This window comes from Haliotis asinina, chromosome 3 (genome assembly GCF_037392515.1).
Source record: "Haliotis asinina isolate JCU_RB_2024 chromosome 3, JCU_Hal_asi_v2, whole genome shotgun sequence".
NCBI classification, from domain to species: domain Eukaryota; kingdom Metazoa; phylum Mollusca; class Gastropoda; order Lepetellida; family Haliotidae; genus Haliotis; species Haliotis asinina.
In genome coordinates this window covers 52,954,059-52,981,948 of record NC_090282.1, presented here as the reverse complement: position 1 = coordinate 52,981,948, position 27,890 = coordinate 52,954,059, and the positions used below count along the sequence as shown (strand labels likewise).

Genomic DNA, 27,890 nt, shown 5'->3' with positions numbered 1-27,890 from the left:
ATAATGGCACAAATGCATAATGTGACAGTTGCGAGTCAGACATACCGTCAACATTTAACCTATGTTCAAATGAGCTGTAGGTGATTTAACATCAAGAACTGAACTACTCATGACATCACCTAACAATGAGCTTGATAATGGATAGTCCTTAAGCATTTTTGGGGGTATTATCAAATTATAGTGGCCTGCTCATGTCTGATGACATGCAAGCATTTTACTGACAGTTCAATCCATTTAAGCTATAATAAATCTGAATTTGACTTGACTATTTATATGAAGATGACAGGAGTGTGATTTGTAAATTTGATTTGACCTGCAAGGTGCAGGAACAGGATATTTATCTGAGAAAATTTACTGGAGAATATTCAAGGTTGTTGTAGGTTTTGAGCGTTTTCCTTGTATCTGCACCTATTTTGTCTAGTCTGTATGGATCTTTCCTGTGTTGTTCAGTGTTTCATCAATTTCTTGTGAGCTACAGACACTGTGGCCCTGTATTTTTTCACATTAAAGAGTATTCTAAACTAAACTATTCTTCTCTCATTTAGGGTGCTGGATGCACAGCACTTGTAGTTGCTGTCATTGCACGAAAGCTTGAACTGAGCCGAGCAGAGAAACATGTTCATAATTTCATGATGGATACTCAGCTTACAAAGAGGGTAAGATACTTTGATAAAAGTCATTTAGTTTTCCTGCTAATAGCGTTTGTATTTACTGATTGTTTTTGATAACCAACTCACTTAATCATACTGAAGTTCAAGGGAATACAAATATATTTTCTGGGATTCAATCCCAGATTCACATTTTGTTTCCATACTTTGGTATGCAGATATGCACAACAGTTAAGACCAGCATACTAGATGTGAGCACCTACATGGGTTTCTGAGGTTTGTTAATGAACCCAAAGATCTGGAGCCTTGGTGAACTGTTTGAAGGAAATCAAGTGTCTGAAACATCTTCCAGATGCAGGGTGTTTCTTTCAATTTAGGTCTATGGCTGAACAAGAACCATTTGTAGCAAATGAAGCAAGGGTAACATTACTACCAAATGTCTTGCACCAGTTTCTCATATAATTCTCTTGTCATTGTGAACACTAACTACATGAGCTGAAAAAATCTTCACTTTCATAATGCTACTTTGACAAATAAGACAATCAAGTTTTAGTGCAAATTTCTTAAACATGCTCTCAAAAGAAAGAGCCACTTCCTTATTTTCTGGACTGAAATCTTATGTTGATTTTCTTGTGCAGTCTTGCCTTGGCTATATGTCAGCTGTAGATACAGCTTGGATATTTTCTGCACTATCAGACAGTTCATTCCCAATATGATCAGCCATCTTTGGCACAACAGGACTTGATAGTCAATATGGCACCTTAGTTATTGTGTCAGGTGTGCTTAGTGCTGTTTGTCCAGTATCTGGCATCATCATCAGAAAATAATGAAGCAGAAACTTCAAATATCTGTTCCCACCAATGCAGACACCTGAATTTGGATAAGAGGTTTACTGTTGACGTTCAACATGGCCACTGTTACAGCTGTATTGGAAAACATTTAACCCCGACACCTGAATTTGGATATGAGGTTTACTGTGACAAATAATTGATAACTTCTGTATATATGTGACGAAATTAATGCAAATTTGCTGTAGAATTGGTCTGTTGTTTTTATTGCACTCTAGGTTAGTTTGATTCTTTTACGTTATTGTGCTAGATTGCAATTCATTTTGTCTCAAATGGAATGTAGTTAATATGGTAATTAATTGCTTTTGTTTATTGTCTGTTATAGCTAAAGAATGCTGCAGCCAATGTACTTCGTGAAACCTGGTTGATATACAAATACACCAAATTGGTGAAAAAGGTGAATGGCAGTCGTGTGAGGTCGCATCAAAGAAAGTTTCTCCAGGCAATTCACAGGTATTTGAACTTCAAACCTTTGTTGTCTGTTTGTTGTTGTATTCTCAAAATAGATCAAGCAGATATGGTTTTTAAGTGTTATTTTGTCTGCTAATTAACATATTCCACCCATGAAGATATGGGTTACAACATTGACCTTCAGTAACCCATGCTAGTCGTAAGAGGTGACTGGCAGGATGGGGTGGTCAGACTCGGTGACTTGGTTGACACATGCCATTGGTTCCCTGTTGTGCAGATCAATGCTCATCTTGTTGATCACAGAATTGTCTGGTCCAGACACGATTATTTACAGACCGCCACCATATAGCTGAAATATTGCTTAGTGCAACATAAAGCTAAACTCACTTACTCATCTGACATATTCCCTTTGGCAGTGGCATCCCACTTCATCACAGTAGAGTTCTAACTACAGTCGCATTTGAAAATTACATAAATTGATCATGATATGAAAGATAGGCCCGGTAGAATATTTAAACAGTCTTTAATTGTCACCTAAAGTGGTAAACATTGATTGGGCTGAAATGAAATATTTGGGGTTATTTTAAACATTTACAGTTCGTAACCATTATTATCCCCCTGGCATGTAATGCGGGGGGATATATTTGACGCCTCGTCCATCCATCCGTCCATCCGTAATCATTTTGTTTCTGGAGCATAACTCAGTAACCGTTAAATATTTTTAGACCAAACTTGATTGGCATTTTTATTTCTTTTGTTTTTCCATGGAACATTTTGGTGTTAATGGGGCGGGATTCGTTTCTGGAGCATAACTCAAAAAACGTTCAATCTTTTTCTGCAAAAACTTGGTAGATATGTGTGGCAGGCCCTAATGTGGTGCCTTTTGGTATTTACAGGTTTTTATCCCCCCAGATGTAATGCGGGGGATATAGTTGCCGCCTCATCTGTCCGTCCCCTGTCCGTCAGTCCGTAATCATTTTGTTTCCGGAGCAGAACTCAAAAACCGTTCAGTATTTTTCTGCAAAACTTGGTAGATGTATCAGTCAGAAGCTGAAGTGGTGCCTTTTGCTATGTACAGGATCTTGTGATGTATTATTTTCTTGGTTTCCATGGAAACACTTTGGACCTAGTCTGAAAAGTGAGAGGTGTGTTTCATTTCCGGAGCAGAACTTCTTAATATCTGTTAGTAAAACTTGGCAGATATGTGTTGTAGACCCCAACGTGGTGCCTTTTGCTCTCTACAGGTTGTGATTTGTTATTTTCTGGGTTTCCATGGAAGCGTTTCAGACATAGTCTCAAAAGTGAGAGGTGTGTTTCGTTTCCGGAGCAAAACTCAAAAACTTCTTGATATCTGTTTGTAAAACTTTCTAGATATGTGTGGCAGACCCCAAAGTGGTGCCTTTTGGTTTTTGAAGATTTTTGTAATGTATTGTTTTCTTGGCTTCCATGGAAGCGTTTCGGACTTAGTCTCAGAATGGAGGGGTGGGCTTCATTCCCAGAGTACAACTCGAAAACCATTTCATATCTTTCAACAGATCTTGAAAGATATATGAGACAGATCTTGAAATTGTGACTTTGCTGGTTACAGATATATGGCATTTTCATGAATTCCATGGAAACAATTCAAACTTAGTCTAAACAAAAGAGTGAAAAACTGTCAGATTATTTGTCCTTTCTAACATGTGGGGGCCGGGGTCTACTGATGACTCTTGTTTTTTTTGCATTTAATTGAAACGTTTTAGTGTAATGGGAGCAGTGGGCTTTGTTTCAGGAGCACAACTCAAAAACAGTTCAATATTTTTCTGCAAAACTTGGAAGATATATCAGTCAGAACTTAAAGTGGTGCCTTTTGCCATTTACAGGCTTTTGTGATGTATTATTTTTTAGTTATTTTGACTTAGTTTCAAAAGGGAGGGAGGGATGGGCTTCATTTCCAGAGAACAACTCAAAATGTGTTCAATATCTTTCAACAAAACTTGGTGGGTATATGAGGCAGATCTCAGAGTGGTGTCTTTTGCTATTTGCAGTGTTTTGGCTTTTTAATTTTTCCTAGTTTCCATGGAAACGATTCAGACTTAGTCTTAAAATGGAGGGATGGGCTTCGTTCCAGAGCACAACTCAAAAACCATTTAATATCTTTCAACAGAACTTGGTGGATATATATGAGGCAGATCTTGAAGTGGTGCCTTTTGCTGTTGACAGATATTTGACGGTTATATTTTCCGTTATTTCCATGGAAACGATTTGAACTTAGTCTAAACAGGGATACTCTATAACAGGGATTGGTCACTCGCTTGCTTTCCTTACCATTTGTACTAATTAACGTGTGCCTCGTCATGCTCCACTGCACACGTTGACTTGGTTTGTTCTCAGCGCAAATCGGCTGCGCTTAACAGTATTTCAACCAGTTTATTGTCGGAAGCTATCGGCATCTCCCGGAGTAATACTCGGTAAAGGCTCCCCTGAATGTTGTTACAACAAGCTGGTTACATTTCCTGTTGCCGAATGATGCATGTGTGGATTAATGAGAGGACTTGAGAATGTGTTTACACATTGCCTTGTTCAAAGACTCTCTGTTTATGTGACAATTTTGATACAGCGTTCGAAACGATCGCCAGCCCAGAGGCCCAGCGTCGGTTGTTAATGTATCAGGCCAACAGTTTCAGTTATCTGCAGGCCCTTGTGGTGTTCTGTCAATTAGATCTCATTTCTTTTCAACTAGCATCTTGCCTATAATTTGTATTAATGTTCAGGAATTATCCCTGATCCTTCATGTTAGGATAACTTCCAGTTTCACTTCATAGTATTATATATTCCGTGCCGTTTAGGAATGTCAGCAGTCTCTGTGTAAACTTCTCTGTGCTCCATACACTTCACTAATGGATTTTGTAGGGACTGTGAAACTCTCTACAATGAAGACTATTTTGTTTTTATTGGTTTGATTTCAACAAAATGGGTATGCAGACTTTAAAGACTGCAAGTGGCAGCAAGCCCTGATGGCCAAATGGCAAACTAAAGAACTGCAAACACTGTTATTATATGTATTTGAAATGATCTGTTACACAATTAAAATGTCTCATTATGTTTCAGTGGTTTTCTGTTTGTGTGGAATGCTTAGGCTGCATAAAAATATGTTTCTCAGGCACATTCTTTTCAAAAGTGACGAGTAAGACTTTGATTTTTAATTTTTGATAGAAAAAATGTGACGAGGGAGGAACACATTTTTATTTCTTTTTCCTTCAGGAATACAGTTTGGAAAGTTAAGCAGAAGTTAAGTTGTAGATTCAGTCACTCTCATTCTTACAGACACTCAGTCTATAATGGACAAATGGACGGTCGTGGCAAAGTCAAAATTATTTTTTTAAGAGGGCAGATAATGAAGATGACCAGATGTCTTCCTGCATGTGCGCAATTGCATGGATACTGACAGAATGTCAACTGACACAGTCACTCCCCCCTAAAAAACAGAAAGTTTAAAACCATCACAAAGCGTTAAAAAGTCCTTTGCAGTTTTGTCAAATGTCAACAATAGTTTCAGAACTAAAACATTCAAGCATCAAAGGCATCCATGGCAGATTAGAACAGATCAGATATGTCATACCTCACACTTTCACCAGATAGAATATTCCACTCAATACTTAGAGGTGTATTTGAAAGAAATGAATTTTAGGACGACTAAACACATTCAAACATTGGCTTGTAGTAATGAGTGATCAGATCAGATCAACGATGTCATATTTTTCACACACATGAAATACTTGTGAATGTATACACCCTACCAATTATTTTTTTAATTCATAAAATCATCACTATTACTTCCATACACCTCTCACCAGATGGAACGTTTCCCTAACAGAAATTAAAGGTGTGTGTGAAAGAAGTTTTTTGAGCAATAACTAGAAACACTCAAAAAATGCTGTGTAGTATTTCAATGGCGGATCAGAACAGATCAGTGAGATGACACGTTTTTCACACACCTCAAATACATCCTAACAATATGTTTAGATTATCAAATTATAAATATTACCTGCAAACACCTTTCGGGTCATAGGATATTCCCCTCATAAATATTTAAGGTGCATGTGAAAGAGGTTTTGGAGCAATAACTAGAAACACTCAAAGTTATACTATTTCAATGGCGGACCAGAACAGAACCGCGAGATGGCACATTTTTCAACACCTCAAAAACACCCTACCGATTTTTTTTAAATTATAAAATTAGCACTATTACTTCCAAACACCTTTCACTAGATGGTATGTTCCCCTAATGGAAATTAAAGGTGTATGTGAATGAAGTTTTTGAAGCTGAAACAAAAGCACTCAAACAATGCCGTGGAATATTTCTGATCGGATCAGATCGGCGAGATGGCACATATTTCACACACCTCAAGTACGTCCTAACAATTTATTTTAGATTATGAAACTATCACTATTACCTGCAAACACCTTTCGCCTGATGGTAAATTCCCCTCATAAAAATTAAAGGTGTATGTGAAATACGGTGTTGAGCAATATCTAGACACACTTCAAACAACGGCGTGTAGTATTTCAATGGCGCATCAGATCAGATCGGCGATCTGCCACATTTTTCACACACCCCAATTAAACCCGAACTTGTTTTTAAGTCACAAAACTATCACTATTGCTTGCAGACACCTTTCAACTAAAGGTATATTTCCCTGCTAAAACATAAAGGAATGTGTGAAAGAAGCTTTTATTGACGAAACTCAGTCTATCTTCGCTGTGTACCGATAATTGAAGCCAGAGAGTTACAAGATGCCGACTTGAAACTTTACTACAAATATATTTTCTTATACTGACACTAATTACAAATATGTGACTAGAACTGAAGTAACAGAACAGGTGACTTACCTTCTACGTGTAGGTTCTGAGTTGTCACAAAACTCAGCGAATGTAATCAGCTGTTGAAAATGAACCGAGCTCAATCTTAAATACTAAGCTGCCGCCATATTGTCCCGACCGGTCACGTGACAAAGCGAGACATACGTTCAGCGGTTTTTCGAGGAGTTTCACCTCCCCTCTCTATATAGGCTCCCTGGTCTAAAGAAACCTCAAGTAACTGTCAGATGATTTGTCCTTTCAAATATGTGGGGGTCAGGTGGATATGTCATCTTCTGATGACTCTTGTTTTTAAAGCAGTTTGCATCATGTCAGTACTGAACAGTCAGTTCTAAATTAAGATACAGAAATGTCTAATCCCACAGTTAGCTGACTCAAATTTCAAAAGGGGTTATGTTTTCTGTAAACAGTAGCATTTGAACTGAGAAGTTTATCTTTCAGTTTGACCACCATTTTCTTTTCTCACTTATTAGCAGATGACACGCAGGTGATTTTTAATCCTTTGGCATTCAGTGGAGGGTGGTGATCAGGCAGTTTGTATTTATTTTTTCAAGTGAAAAATAGGTCACTTGACAAACATTTATGAAAATGTCTTCAACTTTACGATTGAATACTTCCAGTAGTGAAAAAGAGCCTTTATCTCACCTCACTCTTGAACAAAAATTAATGACATTCTCTGTATTGATCTTGATTTAATTACATTTTTGTTGACTGCTGAGTGAAATAGTGAAACTATCTTCACAACACAAATCTAATGTCAATGTAGAACTATGTTTTGTCATTTATCCATCATAAGACCTCTAAAAATTACATGAACCATACATGAAACATACTTGAAACATACCCAATCAGGTTTTGCTGAACTGGAAGGTTTTGCTTATGGAGAATGTGAACCTTCATGTAAAGTTTTGCTTTTCCCTAAGTACAGAGCTTGTCTAGTTCAGATGAAAGTAGTCATCATGTTCAGAAACAATCTCCTAACTTGTGAAGTATTTATACACGTCAGACAACTAAACAAGGTCATGCTATCCAGGCGTTTTCATTTTATTTTTAATATCTACAAGGCTCCAATTTGAAAATTTAATTATAGGTAGCATTCGTTTCTTGAGTATAATTCATGAAGGGTTCAATATTTCATGATTAAACTCCTATTGGCAATGCTTACCACTCAGATCTTCATCTTGACTGAGTGCTTGGGTCACATAACTAAGTGGAAATTTTGGAGAATTGTGATGTTGGCCATTTACAATACTAAGTACCTCTTCAGAGCAAGATGCCAGTGCTGTGCTGATCATCACTGCATCTTAAAGCATTTGCACAGATATGGGATGATGTAGGCATCCCAGCACTAGACATAGAATAAACAGTATTTATACCTAACTTATCAGCAGGATTTGGCTGCCAAAAGTGTCATGAGCAAAATTCTTGTTTGCATGGGTAGTAAATATTTGGAGTTTTTAAATTCAAATTGTGTTTGCAACATACCATGCTTGATAATGACGATTACTTCATCATCTCTAACATATCTTCCAGCTGTAGCACCCAAGACTCAAGGAATGATCTGATAGTGACATTAAGAGGCTGTGTTGTGCACATACCACTGGCACATATACTTGTACTTCTATGTACAGTTTACAAATACAAGTTTGACATTTTTAGGGTTTTAGAATCTGAGACATAACTGATTATCTATAATTATACTTTATCCTCAACCTCTTGTATGACACTTACTTTAAGCCTGTGTAATATCACTGAAAATAACCTTTCAGACTTAAAACATAAATCCGTGTAACTGTCAGCTTTATGTCACTTTGATTTGTGCAGGATGTCTAGTGTGAAGATGTTATGATCCAGGTCTGTCAGGTGAGTGATGTCAAAGATAAACTTGCTACTTACAAAGGACTCCTGTCAGTATTCTAGATGATCATGCAACACTGTGGAAGCAGTTTGTTTACTTTTGCCAAAATACAAACTTTCATAATGACCATGTTAGGAAAGTGAAACAACAGTCTCTCACCACTATATGGCTGAAATGACTCACTCAGTGAAACAACAGTTTCTATATGACTGAAATAACTCTGTGAAACAACAGTCTCTCACCACTATATGGCTGAAATGACTCACTCAGTGAAACATCAGTTTCTATATGGCTGAAATGACTCTGTGAAACAACAGTCTCTCACCACTATGTGGCTGAAATGACTCACTCAGTGAAACAACAGTTTCTATATGGCTGAAATGACTCTGTGAAACAACAGTCTCTCACCACTATGTGGCTGAAATGACTCACTCAGTGAAACAACAGTTTCTATATGGCTGAAATGACTCTGTGAAACAACAGTCTCTCACCACTATATGGCTGAAATAACTCACTCACTCACTCACTCATTCACTCAATGAAACAGCAGTCTCTCACCACTATGAGCCTGAAATAACTCAATGAAACTACAGTCTCTCACCACTATATGCCTGAAATAACTCACTCACTCACTCAATGAAACAACAGTCTCTCACCACTATATGCCTGAAGTAACTCACTCAATGAAACAACAGTCTCTCACCACTATATGGCTGAAATAACTCACTCAATGAAACAACAGTCTCTCATCGCGATATGGCTGAAATAACTAACTCAATGAAACAACAGTGTCTCATCGCGATATGGTTGAAATAACTCACTCAATGAAACAACAGTCTCTCACCACTATATGCCTGAAGTAACTCACTCAGTGAAACAACAGTCTCTCACCACTATATGGCCGAAATAACTCACTCAATGAAACAACAGTCTCTCATCGCGGTATGGCTGAAATAACTAACTCAATGAAACAACAGTGTCTCATCGCGATATGGCTGAAATAACTCGCTCACGCAATATATGCCTGAAATAACTCAGGCAATGAAACAACAGTCTCTCATCACTATATGACTGAAATAACTCACTCAATGAAACGACAGTCTCTCATCGCGATATGGCTGAAATAACTCACTCACTCACTCAATGAAACAACAGTCTCTCATCATGATATGGCTGAAATAACTCACTCAATGAAACAACAGTCTCTCACCACTATATGGCTAAAATAACTCAGTGAAACAACGGTCTCTCACCATGATATGGCTGAAATAACTCACTCACTAAAACAACAGTCCTTCGTCATGATATGGCTGAAATAACTCAGTGAAACAACAGTGAATGGTACAAGAATGTGAAGCAAATTATCTTAGCTCACACAGAAATGTCACTGATTGGCTGAGTGCTCTTGTATTATTTTCAGTGCACCCCATGTACAAGCAAGGTGTATTGGAAAACACCCTGTTGCGAATTTGGTACTTCATTGAAGTTATCATCACGCATGATGCATGGAAATTACCAATGCTTTATGAATGCGAATTGATGGAAGAGAAATAACTCTATGGTTATGAAAAATTTGCCTTCCATTTCAATAAATAAAGATTGACAAAACATTCAAATATAGTCCTTGTGAATATTTAGAAGGGGAATTACATTGTGGCAACTTTACTAAGACAATACTACAGTGAACACCTTGTAATTTCGAAAGCCTAATGCTGCCACTTTTGTAGCATAAGATATTTTTTTCAAAGACAATTCTCGTTACTTCAATTATTTACTCATTGCTTCGAGTATTTTCTCGTTATTTCAATGATTTTCTCATAACTTCGAGTATTTTCTCATTATTTCAAATATTTTTTCGTTGCTTCGATTAATTTCTCATTACTTCGAGAATCTTCTCGTTACTTCAAGTTTCAGTCAAAAACTTGAAATTTCGAGTATTTTCTCGTTAATTCAAGTTTCTTTCAAAAACTTGAAATTTCGAATATTTTCTCGCTGCTTCAAGTTTCTTTCAAAAACTTGAAATTTCGAATATTTTCTCGTTGCTTCGATTCCTTTTTCTTAATTTCTAAGTTTAATGGAGGTAGCATGTATATTTTAGGTGATCTGCTCCGAGCAAGATGACATCCTCATAGTCACAGCCTAAGTCACATGTCCATGGATACAGCAAAAAAATAAAATTCATATCTGAGTATAACCATCAAATGGCACATCTATGGATCATGCTTGGTACGTGTGCCAAATTTCATGAAGCTAGCATGTATAGTTTAAGGAAATCTTCTCCGAACAACATGACACCCTCATATCCACAGCCTAAGTCACATTTGGGAGGAAACCGCAAAAGCTTAAGGTTCATATCTGGGTTTAAACCCCAAATGGCAAACCTATCTATCATGCTTGATACGTGTTCGTAGTCTAATGAAGTTATCATGAATAGTTTAGGAAATATGCTTGGGACAGTACCGACCCCCAAAAGACAGACCACTTAAAACAACACATTTTATGGTCGGTTGCACAAGGCTTAATTAAGCTGTGTCGTTGAAAATTGTGGTATTTGTCCTGATAAAAAAGACAACATTAGGTTTAGAAATGGTCATACGACCTCTGGCCATATGAAACTTTAAGTGTTATTGAAATTGTTCATTTAATATTTTCAAGAAAACTGCTTCGCCACATGTTGTATGTGGAGACTGGAAGCAAACCTATTCGTACTGATATTCATGCCAAAATGGTATGCTTTTTGAGCAAATTGACTTCAGTCAAATCCTCAAAGTTATCGAATATATGGTATCATTTCACAGTTAAGTCTTATTTGCAGTTCATTCCAAAATGACAGACCTCCTGAAAGATAAATTCAGTGAGTACACTAGTTAGCTCAGCCATGCTCTCCACCCCTATTCCATTAATGAGTTCACTTGGAGTCAGTACATAGTATACAGTCTGTTCAATCTTGGAATTTAAGCAATACTCAATCATCAAAAGGATTTCATTTCACAATGTATGAAATTGAACTTATTCCAGAACCTTATCTTAAATTAACCTTACAAAGTAGAATTTCACTGAGAAAATTTAGGACAACAAATCATAGGTTACCAATGGAAACAGGGCGCTGTCTGAATGGTTTGAAAGAAAGCCAACTTTGTAATCTTTGTAAACAAGCCATATGTGACGAATTCCATGTTTTACTAATATGCCCACCACTTGTCGAACAACAACGAATATCATTTTCAACAAAATATTTCTGTGTGAATCCCTATACCTGTACATGTATTTTTCTCATGAAATGTGATTATCAACCACTCACTCTCAGATTATCCAAATATATGACACACTGTGACTTTTCAAATGATATCATGTAAATATATCAAATATATTCACATATACAGGTATGTTCTATGTTTCACCTTTTGTGTTTTTGAGAAAAGAATGAAAATTCTGTTTGTTCTTCTACCAGTCAATACAGAGTATAGTAACAACACATTTCCATCTTTCTTAATTTACTTGTAATTAGAGTGAAAAGTAGCCGAGAACTGAGTTGCTTGAGAGGCTGAGAATGTTCTCAAGCACTTTTAATATAAAAAGTCTTAATATAAAAATCATAATTCATTACATGAATTAAAACAAAGTATAGTTTCCATATCTGGGCACATGTTATTATTATCAGCTTAATTAAACCTTATGCAAACAACCCTAAAGTGTGTTGTTTTAAGCGGTCTGTCTTTTGTGAGGTCTGCTTTATGGGAAGATAACGCGGTTGCAAGGGTGCGCATCCTCCCTATTGAACTGAAAGTTTGTTTTATGACCACTGAAACTCGGGTGGTGTAGGGTGTAGCTTGTAGGGTGTGTGTGACTATGAGGATGTCATCTTGATCGGGGCAGATCTCCTAAAATATACATGCTAGCTTCATCAAACATAGAAATTAAGAAAAATAAAATCGAAGCAACGAGAACATATTCGAAATTTCAAGTTTTTGACTGAAACTTGAAGCAACGAGTCAATATTCGAAATTTCAAGTTTTTGATTGAAACTTGAAGCAACTAGAAAATATTCGAAATTTCAAGTTTTTGAAAGACACTTGAAGCAACGAGACAATACTCGAAATTTTAAGTTTTTGACTGAAACTTGAAACAACAAGTAAATATTCGAAATTTTAAGTTTTTGACTGAAACTTGAACCGACGAAAAAATACTCGAAATTTCAAGTGTTTGAAAGAAACTTGAAGTAACGAGAAAATATTCGAAATTTCAAGTTTTTGACTGAAAATTCTCGAAGTAACGAAAAATTAATCGAAGCAGCGAAAAAATATTTGAAATAACGAGAAAATACTCGAAGTTACGGGAAAATTATTGAAATAACGAAAAAATACTCGAAGCAACGAGTAAATAATTGAAGTAACGAGAACTATCTTTGAAAAAAAATATTTTGTGCTACAAAAGTGGCAGCATTAGGCTTTCGTATGTAATGTCTCACTTTCAAATCAAAGTTGTTATCCATAATGTTTGTTCAAAATAAATTTTTATCTCTATTATTTTATCTCTGTTATTATCTCTTTTGATTAAAAAAATGGCATAACATTAAATAATGCACTGTATCTTTATTCCAGTAGCAACTGTGTGAAAATACACAATAGAATTCTATCGCAATGAGACTCCACATTAATCAAACCCTGACCTCTGGAAATAATTGGCATATATAAATTGTTAAAGGAATGAGGGTGTGGGCTTTGTTATCAGACATGATCCGCCTAGTCAGCTGGTCAACAGTTGGGATATCTTATTTCGTCCAATCAACTGCTCCAAAGGAATAGGAAAAGACTGGCAAAGGTTTTAGTGGCTTTGACCTTGTTTCTGTCATTTGGCTCAGTGCTCCAGATTTTCAGTAAGCGAGATATATACTTTGCCTAAAGGTTATCTTGAATCTAGGCATTCTGGAGCTTTTCTCAAACTTGCATATAAAGGCCTGATTTTCCACAAAAGATGTATTCTGAGCCCATCATTTGTCTTGAATGTAGGCATTTGGAGCTTGTCTCAAACCTGCATTCCAACTCCTCCTTGTAACTTGACTGATCAATCTTGACAACCTGATGGGGAATTCATGGACCTCTGAGGCTATTTGGAACCTCATCACTCTCTAAAGATGAAACTATGGTTACAGGCGTCTACTCCCAATTAAAAAGAAGTTATATCAGATGCATGATTTGCCATTTTCCACAGTCACAGATAAAGATGATGATGGTCACAAAGTTCTTCAATGATCAACAGAGACAACTGTCAAAGAAGTAAGGTACATCAATATCTATATGTTATGAATCATCTTTAGGATCACAAAATAGGACACTTCCTGCCATGAATCTTAAGAAAAACGTTTATCCTTTCAGGCAAGATTAATTCCTTGAAACACACATTTTCCAGTGAATTACTAATGTAAATGTCTACTATACATACAATTGTAATGTTGTCATTTTTGTTCTTCTCTATTCAGTCATCTTCTGTATTTGATCCTCTTCAGTGTGCTATCCTCTTGATAATGTGAATAATGAACTGCTTATTTTTGAACTTAGTGCTAGGACATTTTCTGTTTTCTTGATGAACAATGTAATGAATATATATGCTTTCAAAATATAACTCATCTGGATTTTCCAATCAAAATATTTATGAATGCAGACTTGCATCACTTTATGGCTGGAATAATCTCGATGTGACGTAAAGTCAAGCTCAACCAAACTGATCCTCATTTGTTTGGTTCCATGTGTCCTTTCCAACTTTGATACTTTTGTGAGTGATCTTGTAACTATGTCTTCGTCTGTTTCAATGTCCACAACTCTCACATGGCCACCTGTTCTTGGATATAACATTATGATGATCCCAAGCTTCAAGGGGGTGCCTCTTGTGGTAGAATGATGACTTTGTAGATCACAGCTGGGTGAAAACCATTCCCTTCTGGTCTAAAGGTGAAGGAACAAGTTTTATGGATGATCAACTTCTGGATTTTCACAATGGCGACATTTCGGTATGGATTCTTATACCATTTTCAAGCATATGGGAGGACAAGGTGTAACAGTTTATATACAGGTACATGAGCTATAGCTGAGGAGATTAACAATAACAACAACATAATTGAGGAGATGAGATAACAAAAACATCAAAGGATATAACTAGAGTTGTTGATATAACCAGTGATTAGTGTGAAGCCAGGGGTGGGGATGGGGGGATTACAGCGTTGAGGGGACCAGTTAATGGAGGATTAGTGACGGAAGCCAGAGATTAATATTTGTTCATTAAAGTGTCGAACTGATTAGGTAGAAATATACCCTGATCCCTGTTTATGGAAGGGTTGTGTCTGTGGATGTTAATAGCTTATGCCAATTTTCTCTGCTTGTAATCATGTTTGTTGCTGGAGAGTGTTTTGATAGTGTCCCAGTTGATTTTGTGGTCAGTAAATTTGGTGATGTGTTCCGAAACGGCTGATTTTTTGGTCTGCTTTGTTTGTTGATGTTTTGTTCCTTCACCTTTAGCTCAGCAACTTCTAAAATGCCTCTAAAACAGCCCCTCCTGGTCTGTAATGACATCAACCATTCCTCCATCCATTGCTTCCAGACATGATACACAAATTCCTGCAGTCTTCTCCACCTCTTCATCAGACTTTCAGGCATGACATCCACATTGTTTATTAGACCTACAAACGCTGTCACCAGCTCCTCATCTTTTATATTTCCACATCTCAGAATGGCATATAGAGAACACTTGGCAGCCTGAATCATTGACTCCAACACTCCACCAAAGCAGGGAACAACATGACAAAACAGATGACAAAACAGCTATCATTTGATTTGTACCAGTAACATTATGGTCATCGTCATGATGTTTCTCAACAATCAATTTCATCACCCAGCACTTATTTGGCAAAGTAACTGTGAACTTTGTTTGGAATGGCAGTCTGCCATCAAAACAGGATGAAGATTAACGAGTTTGCTCTCTTTGGAAATGGGCTTTCCACAGTACTGAACAGGAAGTACTGATTTCAAGGGCATGCAAAACAGCCAACATCAACCAAACTCCAAACACAGCTGGTCACACCCTTCAAAGGAACAACTTGACTTTCAGCAGCTACCAAATGACTTGAACTGTCACCATTTTGGTACATTTAGTGCAGAATATAAGACATATATAGATATCTATGGTATTTGATTGCTGTAATGATCTTCTTAAGAACCAAGGTATGCCTCTCTGGTACTGAGAGGACGGATTCTTGCACCAAGTCACCAATCACTTCATCATGCATAGCCACGATGGGTTCTGATGACTGAAACTGTTCCTCTACCCAAACTTTGTGAAGCAGAGAGTTATGTTCAATCTCCTTGTCATTTGAGAAGGAAGTGGTAGGAGGTCTCTGCTGTCCTGAATGTCCAGGAATACATCCCACACATGACCACCCGAGGGAAGTATGTCTGGCTACTGATTCTTTCACAGAGCCAGAAACATCCTCTTAAGATCAATGTTATCCCAGATAGTCACTTCCAATAACTAAATCTACAATGTTAGGGGCTATCACCTCAGGCAGCTAAATATGTTTCAAACGTGACCATTGTTTGGAAAATTTTTGCCAGTCAACAGCATTTTGGTAGGTGACCTGAGTAGTAGACAGCTGTGGTCTGGAAATTCTCACTTTATTCTTGAAGAAGATGGACAGAAACATTTTGTACTTGACCTACTTAACACAACTATGAACATATATCTTCATTAATGCATGTTTGTATAATTTTATCGTCTAACAATGCATTTACAACAACTCTATTAGGGCCATTTTTAAGAAGAACAGGTACCATCCAATGTGAAAGTACTGTAGACTAATCAGACTTTGTGGAAAACATTGTTGTGACCTTTGGAACTAGACTTTCATAATTATTGCTTCACAAATTGCTATACTTGTTGTGTTTTGTCATTGTTGCCATTAGGTATGCCATGGATACTTTTTCTCTTTGAATGGAGAAACTGATTATGCATAGCAGGGCAGTCAATGTCACATTTAGTATTGTAACTAAAGCTTGTCAGTTTCCCATCCTTTCTGTGACATGTAGGACATTTAAATCAATGATGATAAAGGTTGATGGGAAACTGTTACCAATAATGTTGACATTCTTAGGCTTCACATTATTTCAAGCAGACCATGCGCCCTCTTTCCCATGTAGGTAATAAACAGAGACCCATTACACAACTCCTCAAACCTATCAGAATGCCTGATGTTTACAACCACTACATCCATCAATTGCATTGCCAAGTCTCACTGACTTGAAAGATGATATTTCTTGAAATTGGAAAGCAATATGATGTTTATGCTACCAGATTTACCTTCCATTCCCTTAACTACTACCCCATTTGTCATAGCACTGTGACCTAAGTCTTGAATGATCTTATTTACATCACCACTAACATATTGGCACAACTGAAGCAATTTATATTCTGGTGTAGCAGGTGCTTTGTCTATACATGCTATGAAGACAGCCTTCCAGGCCTCAAATGACTCCAGGCATCTCCAGTACAGACAGATATAGACAGTGATTTGAACTGCTTCCACATGCCTTATCAATGTCATAACTCTATGAAAGTGAAGGTGCTCTGTGATCATCCTTTTTCGTTCTCCTTTTGATGATGTTAATGAACTGGCAGCATTGTTTGATAAAACATTGCTTGACCTACTGAATAAGCATGCACCAATCAAAATCAAGCTAATTCGTCCTCAAGATACAGCACCTTGGTACTGTTCAGAGGTCAGAAACGCAAAGAGAAAGAGGCGTGCTGCGGAGTGATGCAGGCGTAAGTCACAACTCGAAGTCCACCGCCAGATGTACAACTCTGCATGGAATGAAGTAAACAGATGTATCAGAAAGGCTAGATCAGATTACATTATTCAAGAAATTAACATTAGTAATCCTATGCTCTTGTTTTCCACTCTTAACAAGTTGATCGGCAAGAAGGCGGGTGTCACTTTGCCACATTGTACTGATACAACCCTGGCAAACAACTTTAGTACGTATTTCTCAAAGAAAATATCAAAGATACGCCATGGTCTGGGGTCCGTGTGTGATACTGCTTCTTATACAAACTTCACAGGAACCAAATTTTCTTCTTTCACCCCAGTCTCGGAACTGCAATTAAAGAGACTAATCACTTCATCTAAACCAACATCATGCTCGCTAGATCCACTACCCACAAAATTCCTCTCTGTATTAGTGGATGTGCTTCTTCCCGTGATAACAAAGATTGTAAACACCAGCTTGGCCACTGGAAAGGTGCCATCATGTTTCAAGAAGGCAGTTATCAAGCCACAAATCAAGAAACCAACTCTTGACGCTCAGACCTTGAGCAACTACCGCCTGGTATCCAACTTGACATTCATGTCAAAGCTTCTAGAAAAAATTGTTAAAGCACAGCTCATGGAACATCTTCAAAAGTCTAATCTGATGGACAACTATCAGTCTGCATATAGAGTGGCACACAGCACTGAGACGGCTCTAAACTGTGTTTTGAATAACATAAAGATGTCTGTTGATTCTGGAGACATCGGCATGTTTGTTAGTCCTGTTAGACCTATCAGCCGCTTTTGACACCATCGACCACGCAATGTTGCTGAGTCATTTGGAACATGACTATGGCTTTAACGGCACTGTCCTGGAGTGGTGTTCATCATACCTTACAAATAGGAAGCAGTTTGTCCAAATAAATAAAGCTATGTCCCGCAGTGAAGTTCTGGTCTGTGGTGTCCCTCAAGGGTCCGTGCTAGGTCCGATCCTTTTCACCATGTACACAAGACCTCTGGGACACTTGATATCAGAGAAGCATGTGGCTCATTATTTCTATGCCGATGACTCGCAGCTGGTAGACAGTTTCAGACCCACCTTAGCAAGTCAGATGGAATCGTTGCATAACATGGAAAGTTGTCTTAACAATGTCAAATCCTGGATGTCAACCAACATGCTTAAAAAGCTAACCCACCTGCAAATTGGACCGTCTCTCATACCTTTCTCGCCTCATGTAAAAAATCTTGGTGTTTTTATTGACTCTTCTCTTACTATGGATAAGCAAGTAGACCATCTCTGCAAAGTATGTCACTTTCATTTGATAAACATAGGATCAATCCGTCATCTACTTACAGGTGAAACCACAGCCACTCTGGCTAGATCGCTCATACTTTCTCGTCTGGATTACTGTAACAGCTTACTCGTGGGAATATGAGGAGATCAGCTGAACAGACTGCAGAGGATACAGAACAGGGCTGCCCGTATCATAAAAAGGACTAAGCTCCATTCTCACATCTCCCCAGCTCTAAAGTCACTGCACTGGCTAAGGATCCATGAAAGGATTGACTTTAAGATCCTTTCTTTAGTCTACAAGTCTTTTCAAAACACTGCCCCTGTCTATCTTCAGGACATGTCTGCCCACTACAAGCCCTCTAGAAATCTCCGATCAGTTGACCAACTGCTCTTGACTGTACCAGTATATAAACTGAAATCTTTCGGGGCTCGATCCTTCTCACATGCAGCTGCCTCATTATGGAACTCTCTCCCATTTAACCTCAAGAGTGCATCTACGCTATCTGTGTTTAAATCTGGACTAAAAACATATCTCTTCCAACACTACCACTAACTGTATCCACTGTTGTCCGCCCTGTGCATATGCATAGATGTCATACGCGCTTTGAGCATGTCCCTCAGTGATGTGGAACTAGCACTTTATAAATACCCTTATTATTATTATTATTATCATAGATATCTCAACTGTCCCTCTGCATGTGAACTGGTTCAGTATTTTTTTTCTTCGTGAATAGCCGACTCGCCTGTGATTTTGACAAGAAACATTGTTTACAGTTTGCACATCTAACTTCTTTTCAGAATGAAACCTTTCCACCAGAGTAGACATGGTTACAATCCTCTTCGTCAAACTCTACAGGCGATGTCAATTCAGGGGTTACAACTGGGGCCACCTTCTGTTTTCTTTCTCAGTCCAGTTAATAGTAGATAGATTCCTCATGCACTGTTGGAGTTTCTGAAAACAAAATACAACTCATGCATTCTGAAAGTTATGTACAACTTTTATTCCAGGGAAGGGTGCTTGGTCTAATTAGATGACACATTATGATGATTTGAAATGTCTTGAGATAAGAAAAGTTATTGTATTACAGTTAAGTTGTGATGTGGCAATATGTAGCACATATCATGTCAGAAAAATGACTTGGGGTAATGACTCAAACCCTGGGGTCAGAAAGTGTATATAAACCTGTACAAGTGGTATTATATAGTCCAGTTCAAGGAACTTACAGATCGTATTCTTTTGTTTCTTGTAGCATCTCCCGTGTGATTTTCATTCTTTCCTGTATTCTGACATCTCAGTGGTCCCTCTTGCTCCTCCATATTCCCCAAAAGTCTTCTATTAAGAAAAGCAAATGCGTTCATTTTCATTTTTATAGTAATATGTTATTACAATCCCACAGACCTTATTTTGAGTATTTTCATATTCCCCTTGTATCAAACCAAGTAATAAATAATAGTGGTATATGCATTACTAAAAGGGTAACCTAAATTTTCTATCAGTATGAACATGATCATTATGATAAAGTAGAAATAATGCACCACACAAAGCCTTCATGTTCTATGTCAACTATTTCTTGATGGGGCTGAAGAGACACAATTAATACTTTTTACAAAATGTCAGGTTTGGAAATTAATGTAGATACATCAAAAGCAACCTGGATTGGATCAAAAGCTAAATCTGTTGATAAGATATCTAATGATCTGAGAATTGAATGTGTGGCTGGTGAATTTGATGTACTAGGTATTAAATTTACATCAGATCCTGAAGAGTTATGGGTAATCAACACCAGTAAAATACTGGAGGAGATTAATAGACTCTTAGCAGGCATGGAGAAAAAGAAATTTAACACTTGTTGGTAAAACAACAGTAATAAGAACTGACACAAACTCCAAACAGGTTCATATTTTCGATTCCCTGCCCAACCTACCAGCAGAGTCTATCACTTCCTATGAAAAAAATGTCGTTTAGATTTGTTTGGAAAGATAAAACAAAATGGAACATAATCAAAACACCCTTGAAGAAGGAGGTTTGGGCATGATTGATATAAGAACACTTATGGACACTTTGAAATGATCTACTTTAAGATGATACTTCAAAAGATGTGATGAGGATAATCCATGCAATATATGTTTCAAAGACATATTTAATTTAGGAGCAAATTCTGAAACTTGCACTAAGATTGGAAACCATCTTTAGCAGGACGTGCTAAAAGCATGGCAGGTATTTTGGAAAAAAAACACACATTATATTGACCCAAATAACACCAATGTAATTCTGTCACAACCAGTTGGGAATAATCACAGTTTCAAAGAACTGGGTAGATAAAGGAATCATAAATATTAGGGATATTTGTGTTGAAACTGGATGATTGTCATTAGAATCTTGAAAAGAAATAATTTATCCAAAGTACTTTTTCACATGGTAGATATTTACTACATAATACCTGACTCCTGGAAAACTACTCTTAACCACTGTAATTTAATACCAGTCAGGGATTTAAATATCAACCAGTGCCAGGTCTGTTTCATAAAAACCTACAAGGGAGGCAGAAATGTTTGTGACAAACTTACACCCAATGATATACACACACCCAAACATTTGTGATAAGTGGCAGTTGATATTCCCTGAAACAGACTTTGACTGGAAAAATATATTTGCAGCATACGGAAAAGGATTGCAAGACACAAAACTTATAGATTTTCAATACATATTTTTACAATGTGAAATTTATGCAAAAAAGAGAATTGCTTAAAGCGAAAAAAAGTTGTTTCTGCAGTGATCTAAATGAGGGTGTTTGTCATGTGTAGTATAGTGGGAATGTCAAGTGACACAAACATTTTGGGAAAAAAATGCAAATCTGGCATAACAGTATATCCCCTCGGCCATTCCGCTTATCAAAACATACAGTTTGGTTTGGCACAAATAAATCACATCATCATTGCAGCAAAAGACACATCTACAGATGTAGTATTAGAATATGCATCCTAACTTAACTGTTTTTTAATAAAAACCTTCAAAGGAACATTTTTGACGAAAACAACTGCCAAAAAATAAAATAGAACACATGAATCATAAATGGGGCCTACTCTTCCCAATACTTTGATGAATTTCAATGTTTCCATATTTACCTGATGTCATATTTTTCTTTCATCAGGGGTAGCCTAGTGGATAAAGCGTTCGCTCGTCACGCCGAAGTCCCGGGTTTGATTAACAAACATGGGCACAATGTGTGAAGCCCATTTGGTGTCCCCCGCCGTGATATCGCTGGAATATTGCTAAAAGCGGCATAAAATTAAACTCACTCACTCTCTTTTGTCGACTACATATGTTTATTATTGTAATATTGATATAATATATGTACATCATCTCTCCATATGGACCACGCTTTTGTACATATGACAAGGAGAACCATTAAAATAAAGTTTTTGAAAATTCAAGTAAAAAGATCTTGCTAACAGACAGAGTGAAATAATTTGATGGTAGGTTCACCCAACTGTGAACTAAAAACAAGTTGATGACAATTTTTATTTTGTTCTGTATGTATGTGTGATATGTGAACTGGTGGAGGCAATGACATTTGTAACCATATAAAATCCAACACATATATGTATCTTATCATGTTGTGCAATAATAAAACTAAACAAATAATAGAAAATAATAAAAAAAAATTAAAATTAAGAGAAAGTTATTTTGCCTAAAATAAGTCAACACTTTTCCATGATTCTTCTCACAACATCCTAAAACATGAAGAGACACACATTTGGATTATGAACATATGTCGATGTCATGAATTAATTATTTCGTCAATATTTCACTTGTTGCTCTCCTGCGTATTAGTATTATCACCATTTCAGTCTCAACGTAAAGGTTTTTCAATGCAATTTACATCAGCATTGTGGAAGAAATGTTTGTATTTGATCTCTGTAATTATCTTATCCAGTGTAATTATCACGTCTATCACATCCATTGTCAATAAAAGGAGGATAATATATCAGTTACGGAATTGATACCTATGCATATAATTATTCGGTCAGACAACATTAATTAGATATTCAAACACCTCTTTCAACCTTGAAATAACAGCCACTAGCAGAATTCATGTCCAGGTAAAGTTTTGTCCTGTGACAAGTGTAATACAAACTAATGTGCTGTTATATCATTGGACAACCTGTTTTATGGAGTCACGCCCATTATCAATCTTCTGAACCTCGTTTGCATTCAAAACATATATAGGCATGCCCACAAACTTTTTCATGATAGCTAGAGTTGATAAAGCCGAAATGCAGCATTTTGACTGGTCAGCGATCTAGCCAATAATCAATCTGTATCCAAGTTGTCTAGTGACCAACTGTACTCATCAGAAATTTAGCCCACGGCCCATCACCTGTCATTTCCTCTGTGACAGGTACCTCATGATATGATTGATCACAGGTAACAAATGAGCCACTATATTGAACAGCTGAGATATAAAACGTTCTATTCGGGAACTTTGATGACGTCCCATCTCACGACCCTTTGTCTTATATATGTGCATGGAATAGCATTATACAATATGTATACATGTATGTTCGTATGATAATGTTTATTTCCTGTGTTAAATCTAGATGAACCAATGTGACAAACTGTGAATCTGCCATATCTAAGTCACTGACTAGCTTATTAGTACTTTCCTTAAAATATTCAGTATACACTAGCAACGTATCAGCAAAAATGCATTTTTCATAGAAGGTCATAAGCAATGTTTGTAAATTCTTCTTTGCTGCCATCGACATGGATGTTTTGAACAAATTAACTTCACACAATGATATGGGAAGGACAATTTGTTTAAGTATGTCTTACTTACAAAGAATACAAACATGTGTTAAGAAAAGACATATGTACACGCCACCAAAGGTCTACAAGAGAAAGTATAATACATTTACGTAAAGCGTTACATATATGACATGCATTCACTCCTGCTTTCTTTCAACATATACCTTTACAACGCACTTAAACAATGAAACAATCAGGACTTGCTGGTATGACGAGACAGTTTCCTGTAATCTACAAAACCAGCCAAGGATATCTGGCATGATTAGCCCTAATTAGTCTCGCCACAGCTGGCCAGGTAATCAGCACGGGGTTCCAGGTGTTGAGCAGTGAAGTGGCTCTCGAGCTTAATGAGTTAATAACAGTGAGCAAAGTCGAAATGGGACTGAATGTTTACTGTATAATAAGTGTAGTTACATGTGCTCTCACCTTAGGTAAGTGAGTTTGTTCAAATTTGCCTCTGTTCACCTAGCAGAAAATGGGTACCCGGTGACTATAACCTTCGAGTGCCTAAGAGGCAGCTTGGGTTATCCTGGGTAATGATAATCAGATCCTGATTACAGCATCCAGTGAGCAACTAGTGAGATGGATACTAGGCGCTATATAAGTGAATTATCATCTTTACCAAAAATGTTTCATTCGCTTCAAACTGAATTCAAATTTCACCAGAAACTTACCTTACAAGGACAAGGTACTGTTAATTTCTCTACCCTGGGTGTCCATTGCGATTGTTCAAGTTCCCAAATCCTCAACATATGTGACATATGTTGCCATGTCTCAAGACAATTGTAGCAAGTATACAGACTGCCATTTCTACTGCCTCACTCTTACAGACCTGAACTCAAAACAGGAATGAAGTTTTTCCAATCTGGCGCTTGTATGTTTGAACAAAGATGGCAGCATTTCAAACAATTACTTATGGGTGCTTACCCTTCATAGCTTTAGAAAAACACTGATAACTGCTATATGTGTTTATGTAAATTGTTTGTATTTACAAGGACCATCACATCTCATGAAGATTTATTCATTCCTAATCAAGTGCTTCCATTAGTCTAGCTGCCAGGTGGGCAGCGCCTGCTCCATCAGCCATGACGGACACAGGGGCTGGGCAGCTGTCTTCCTTGGCAGACTTTTTTCTGACTAAACAATGAAGCAGCAGTATCGATGGATGTAGTCTGGATGTAATAAAGTATTCCAGCAATATAAACTTTCTCAATACCGAAATGCCAAAATACCTAAGCTGTCTGTGCAACACTAAATGAAACAAATTACTAACTACCTTTTTTTCAGAGTTTCTGATGCATCTATAGTATGACAACCAATCCAGTTTGATTCTATTTCTGTGTTTTTTTTACCTTGATAATCATGACAAGAAACAATGTGATGTCACATGATCTGTTATATTAAAACCACATGTTTAATGTATTGGAATTCATCAACTAAACCATCCCCACCTTTGCCATGGCAAAATTTACTTGCAATAATAAGGTATTTAGATACACACTCTTTTTAACTTTAGTGTATATCAAAAGCTGTGATACTCATGCAGCAATGAAGTTTCATTCTTATCCTCGCACTTCTGAATGTTGTAGGCAATTTAGGCAATTTAACTTGCATTCAATACTGCGACCACTACTCCATTGGTTTAACCCATGTTTGGTGATATTAATCTACACCTGCTTATTTGTCATCAGTTGATTGATGGTCAAATTAATAAATATATAACAGGCATGATAAGTGGTAACACCACTGAGATTATTCAACAATGATTCCCATTTAGCATTTTTAAGTTTGCATTAACATTCAATTTTATACATCAAAGTCTGATGTATTACATGTTATGAAGTACATGGTTTGAGGTGCATCAAAATGAATTATCAACTGAGTTAAAATAACAAACATGGATGAAAGGATTAACCGATTATGTGCTAATTGATTCGTTGCTTTTATCTTGCACAACCAATTTGTCAAAAGTTGTAGAGTTACTGATGCATACTGAATACACCCACATTCTGTGTAAACCTTCCTTCAAGGATTACCGGTAACAAAATAAACGTTGATTGTATTTTGAAAAAGGAATCGTGGACACTATGTAAGAATTTGTCGGGTGATCAGTGAGTAGATACACCACCACGAAAAAAAAAAAGTGAAAAAATGACATGGAACAGATCTTTTGTCAGCTACAGGTGAACAGCATATCGTTTGACTCCTTCGTGTGAATATTGATGAATGCATTCCTTAAACAAGGTAATAGCCTAATGGTTTCGCTGTAATGTTAGTTTGTTTCAAGTTTGATATCTATATTTTGTTTTTATTTTTGTTATAGCTTTCAAAAACTCATTGCATTTCAATTTTCTTTTCATTGTGAAGTTCTTCAAAGTGAGAGAGAAAGTCACAGTTGGGGCAGATGTGTGTGAAATATGATTCATTTATATTTTATGTACTTTAGAGCATGTGTAGAAAATTTATAAACTCTCTGGAAACAGATTTGTTGTAGCTTGTATTATGTTGTTGTGACAAATGTGCCCCAGAATGTTCACATATTGTTCTTTTTGGTACAGTTATGTGTAATGTGCCTCACCACTCCCAGTTACTTGTATCAGTATGTACCATGTTGAGAAAATAACAAATGGAAACTGAAACCCAGTGGAGCCTTACTCAGTAAGTTTCAGATTTCCATAAGTTTCCCAAACAAAACCTAAGAGTAGAATCTTAATAGTCAATTAGGTTTCCATTGCCCTGAAGTTAATATTATTTTATGTGACAATATCCTCTATTTGAATTCATTTCATTCAAGATCTCACTAATCAATGATGTTTTCCAGTTGTTTTATACAATGGAAAGTAACAATGATACTTTTCTGTTAGTTTCCATTTCTGGAAACTAACATTGATGCTTTGTGACAGTTTCCCAATGCTGAAACTAATCTTCAGCAACAGGAAACTGCCCGAAACCAACACTAATAGTTTCCATGAACGGAAACGTATATGATTCTGAGATTACCCAGTTTCATGTAGGTTTCCGAAAATCTTGAAATCTTCGTATTTTTGCTGTGCTCCACACCGGTCTGATACCTGATATGCTGAAAGCCACTTTGTTTTTCCCTTGATCACTGGATCTCAATCTCAACAGCATTTCAATCTCAGACCCCAGGGGAGTATGCTACTCTTCCTGCCACTTGAAGTTAATGTGGCTTTCTCATCTTTACAAGGTACCCATTCACAGCTGTGTGGACTGTGACACAAAGTCACAGCACTTTGTCCAAGTGTACTGCACGTTGCTGTAACTAGGTGTTTGCATGTATTCATGTGGCTGCAATCTGCTCATGTGCCTAGCAATTCATGAGGTCTTTAAACTGCACAGGGTTGTGTACTGACTCGAAGGTTTTTACGTCCTGTCACAAGTAGGCTCAGTCCCATCACCTCAAGCTCGCTGGATGCTTGGTGCCTAAAGCAGCTCATCCACTGTACCCAACATCGTTGCATGACATAATTATCTGTGCAATAGGTTTTGCATATGCATTAAACTGCGCATGCACATTCATCTTTTCGCAGCAGCAACTAGAAAACTGTTCACTCATTCTTCACCAAACTTGGCACATCAGTGGGTCTTGTGGTGTGCTGCCATGTTTTGGTAGTTTTGGAATTCATGAAGAATTCATGAAGAATAATCAGAATAAACAGTATTTTGCCATTGTGGGGAATATTGATGACTTTATCTTCTTGTTTCTTCTGAGGAATACTCAGAGACGTTTCCAGAATTCTTGACTGGCTTGTGTGACCTAACATGGCTTCATATTTTGCAGGTGTTGTTTGCATTTAGGGTAGTAACATAAACTGAAAATATCTTCTGAATTGCTTACAACTGCTGGAGGATAATGCTTATCTTTAATGTTTTTTGAATGAGAATAGAGAGAGGTGATTGTGGATCCACTAAAGTGTTGAAGTGTTTTTGTCATGATTGCTACCCCTTCAACACTGCAAGATTCACACTTCAGGATAATGCTGTAAATTCATGATGCTTGGAATAACAGTCAAAGGGTATCAATAACCAAATGACAAACATTACATTTAACTCATTTGCTCAAATTCTTTTAACAGTTAACCCCCTGGATGCCACAGGGACATATATGTCCTTAATCTTCAACCCTCACTTGGAAGTCCAATAAAATTCTAAATATACCACGCATATATATATACTTCACAGTTCTGAATTCTGTGGAAAATTCACTGTTTCTTGATACCATTCACTATTATCTCAGACCAAGCTAAAGTGCATAAAATTGCCTTTCAAAATAGGATTCATTGCAATGTCGCAATTTTTCACACTATAAAATATCATGATTCAGAGCATTATTTGCTGTATGTGTTTGAAATGTGAAAATCAGATAGATACTGGGAATATTGAATT

The 27,890-nt window shown here is 37.0% G+C and overlaps 1 protein-coding gene across 1 annotated transcript in view; it reads left to right on the top strand.

Moving 5' to 3' along the window:
* LOC137278157 (small conductance calcium-activated potassium channel protein 2-like) overlaps nt 1–27,890 on the top strand; it is a 243,980-nt gene that overhangs the window by 114,399 nt on the left and 101,691 nt on the right. Inside the window, exons 5-6 of the mRNA XM_067810330.1 lie at nt 546–656; nt 1,782–1,909. Of these exons, the coding sequence (XP_067666431.1) occupies nt 546–656; nt 1,782–1,909 (239 nt within the window). The remainder of the gene's footprint in view (nt 1–545; nt 657–1,781; nt 1,910–27,890) is intronic.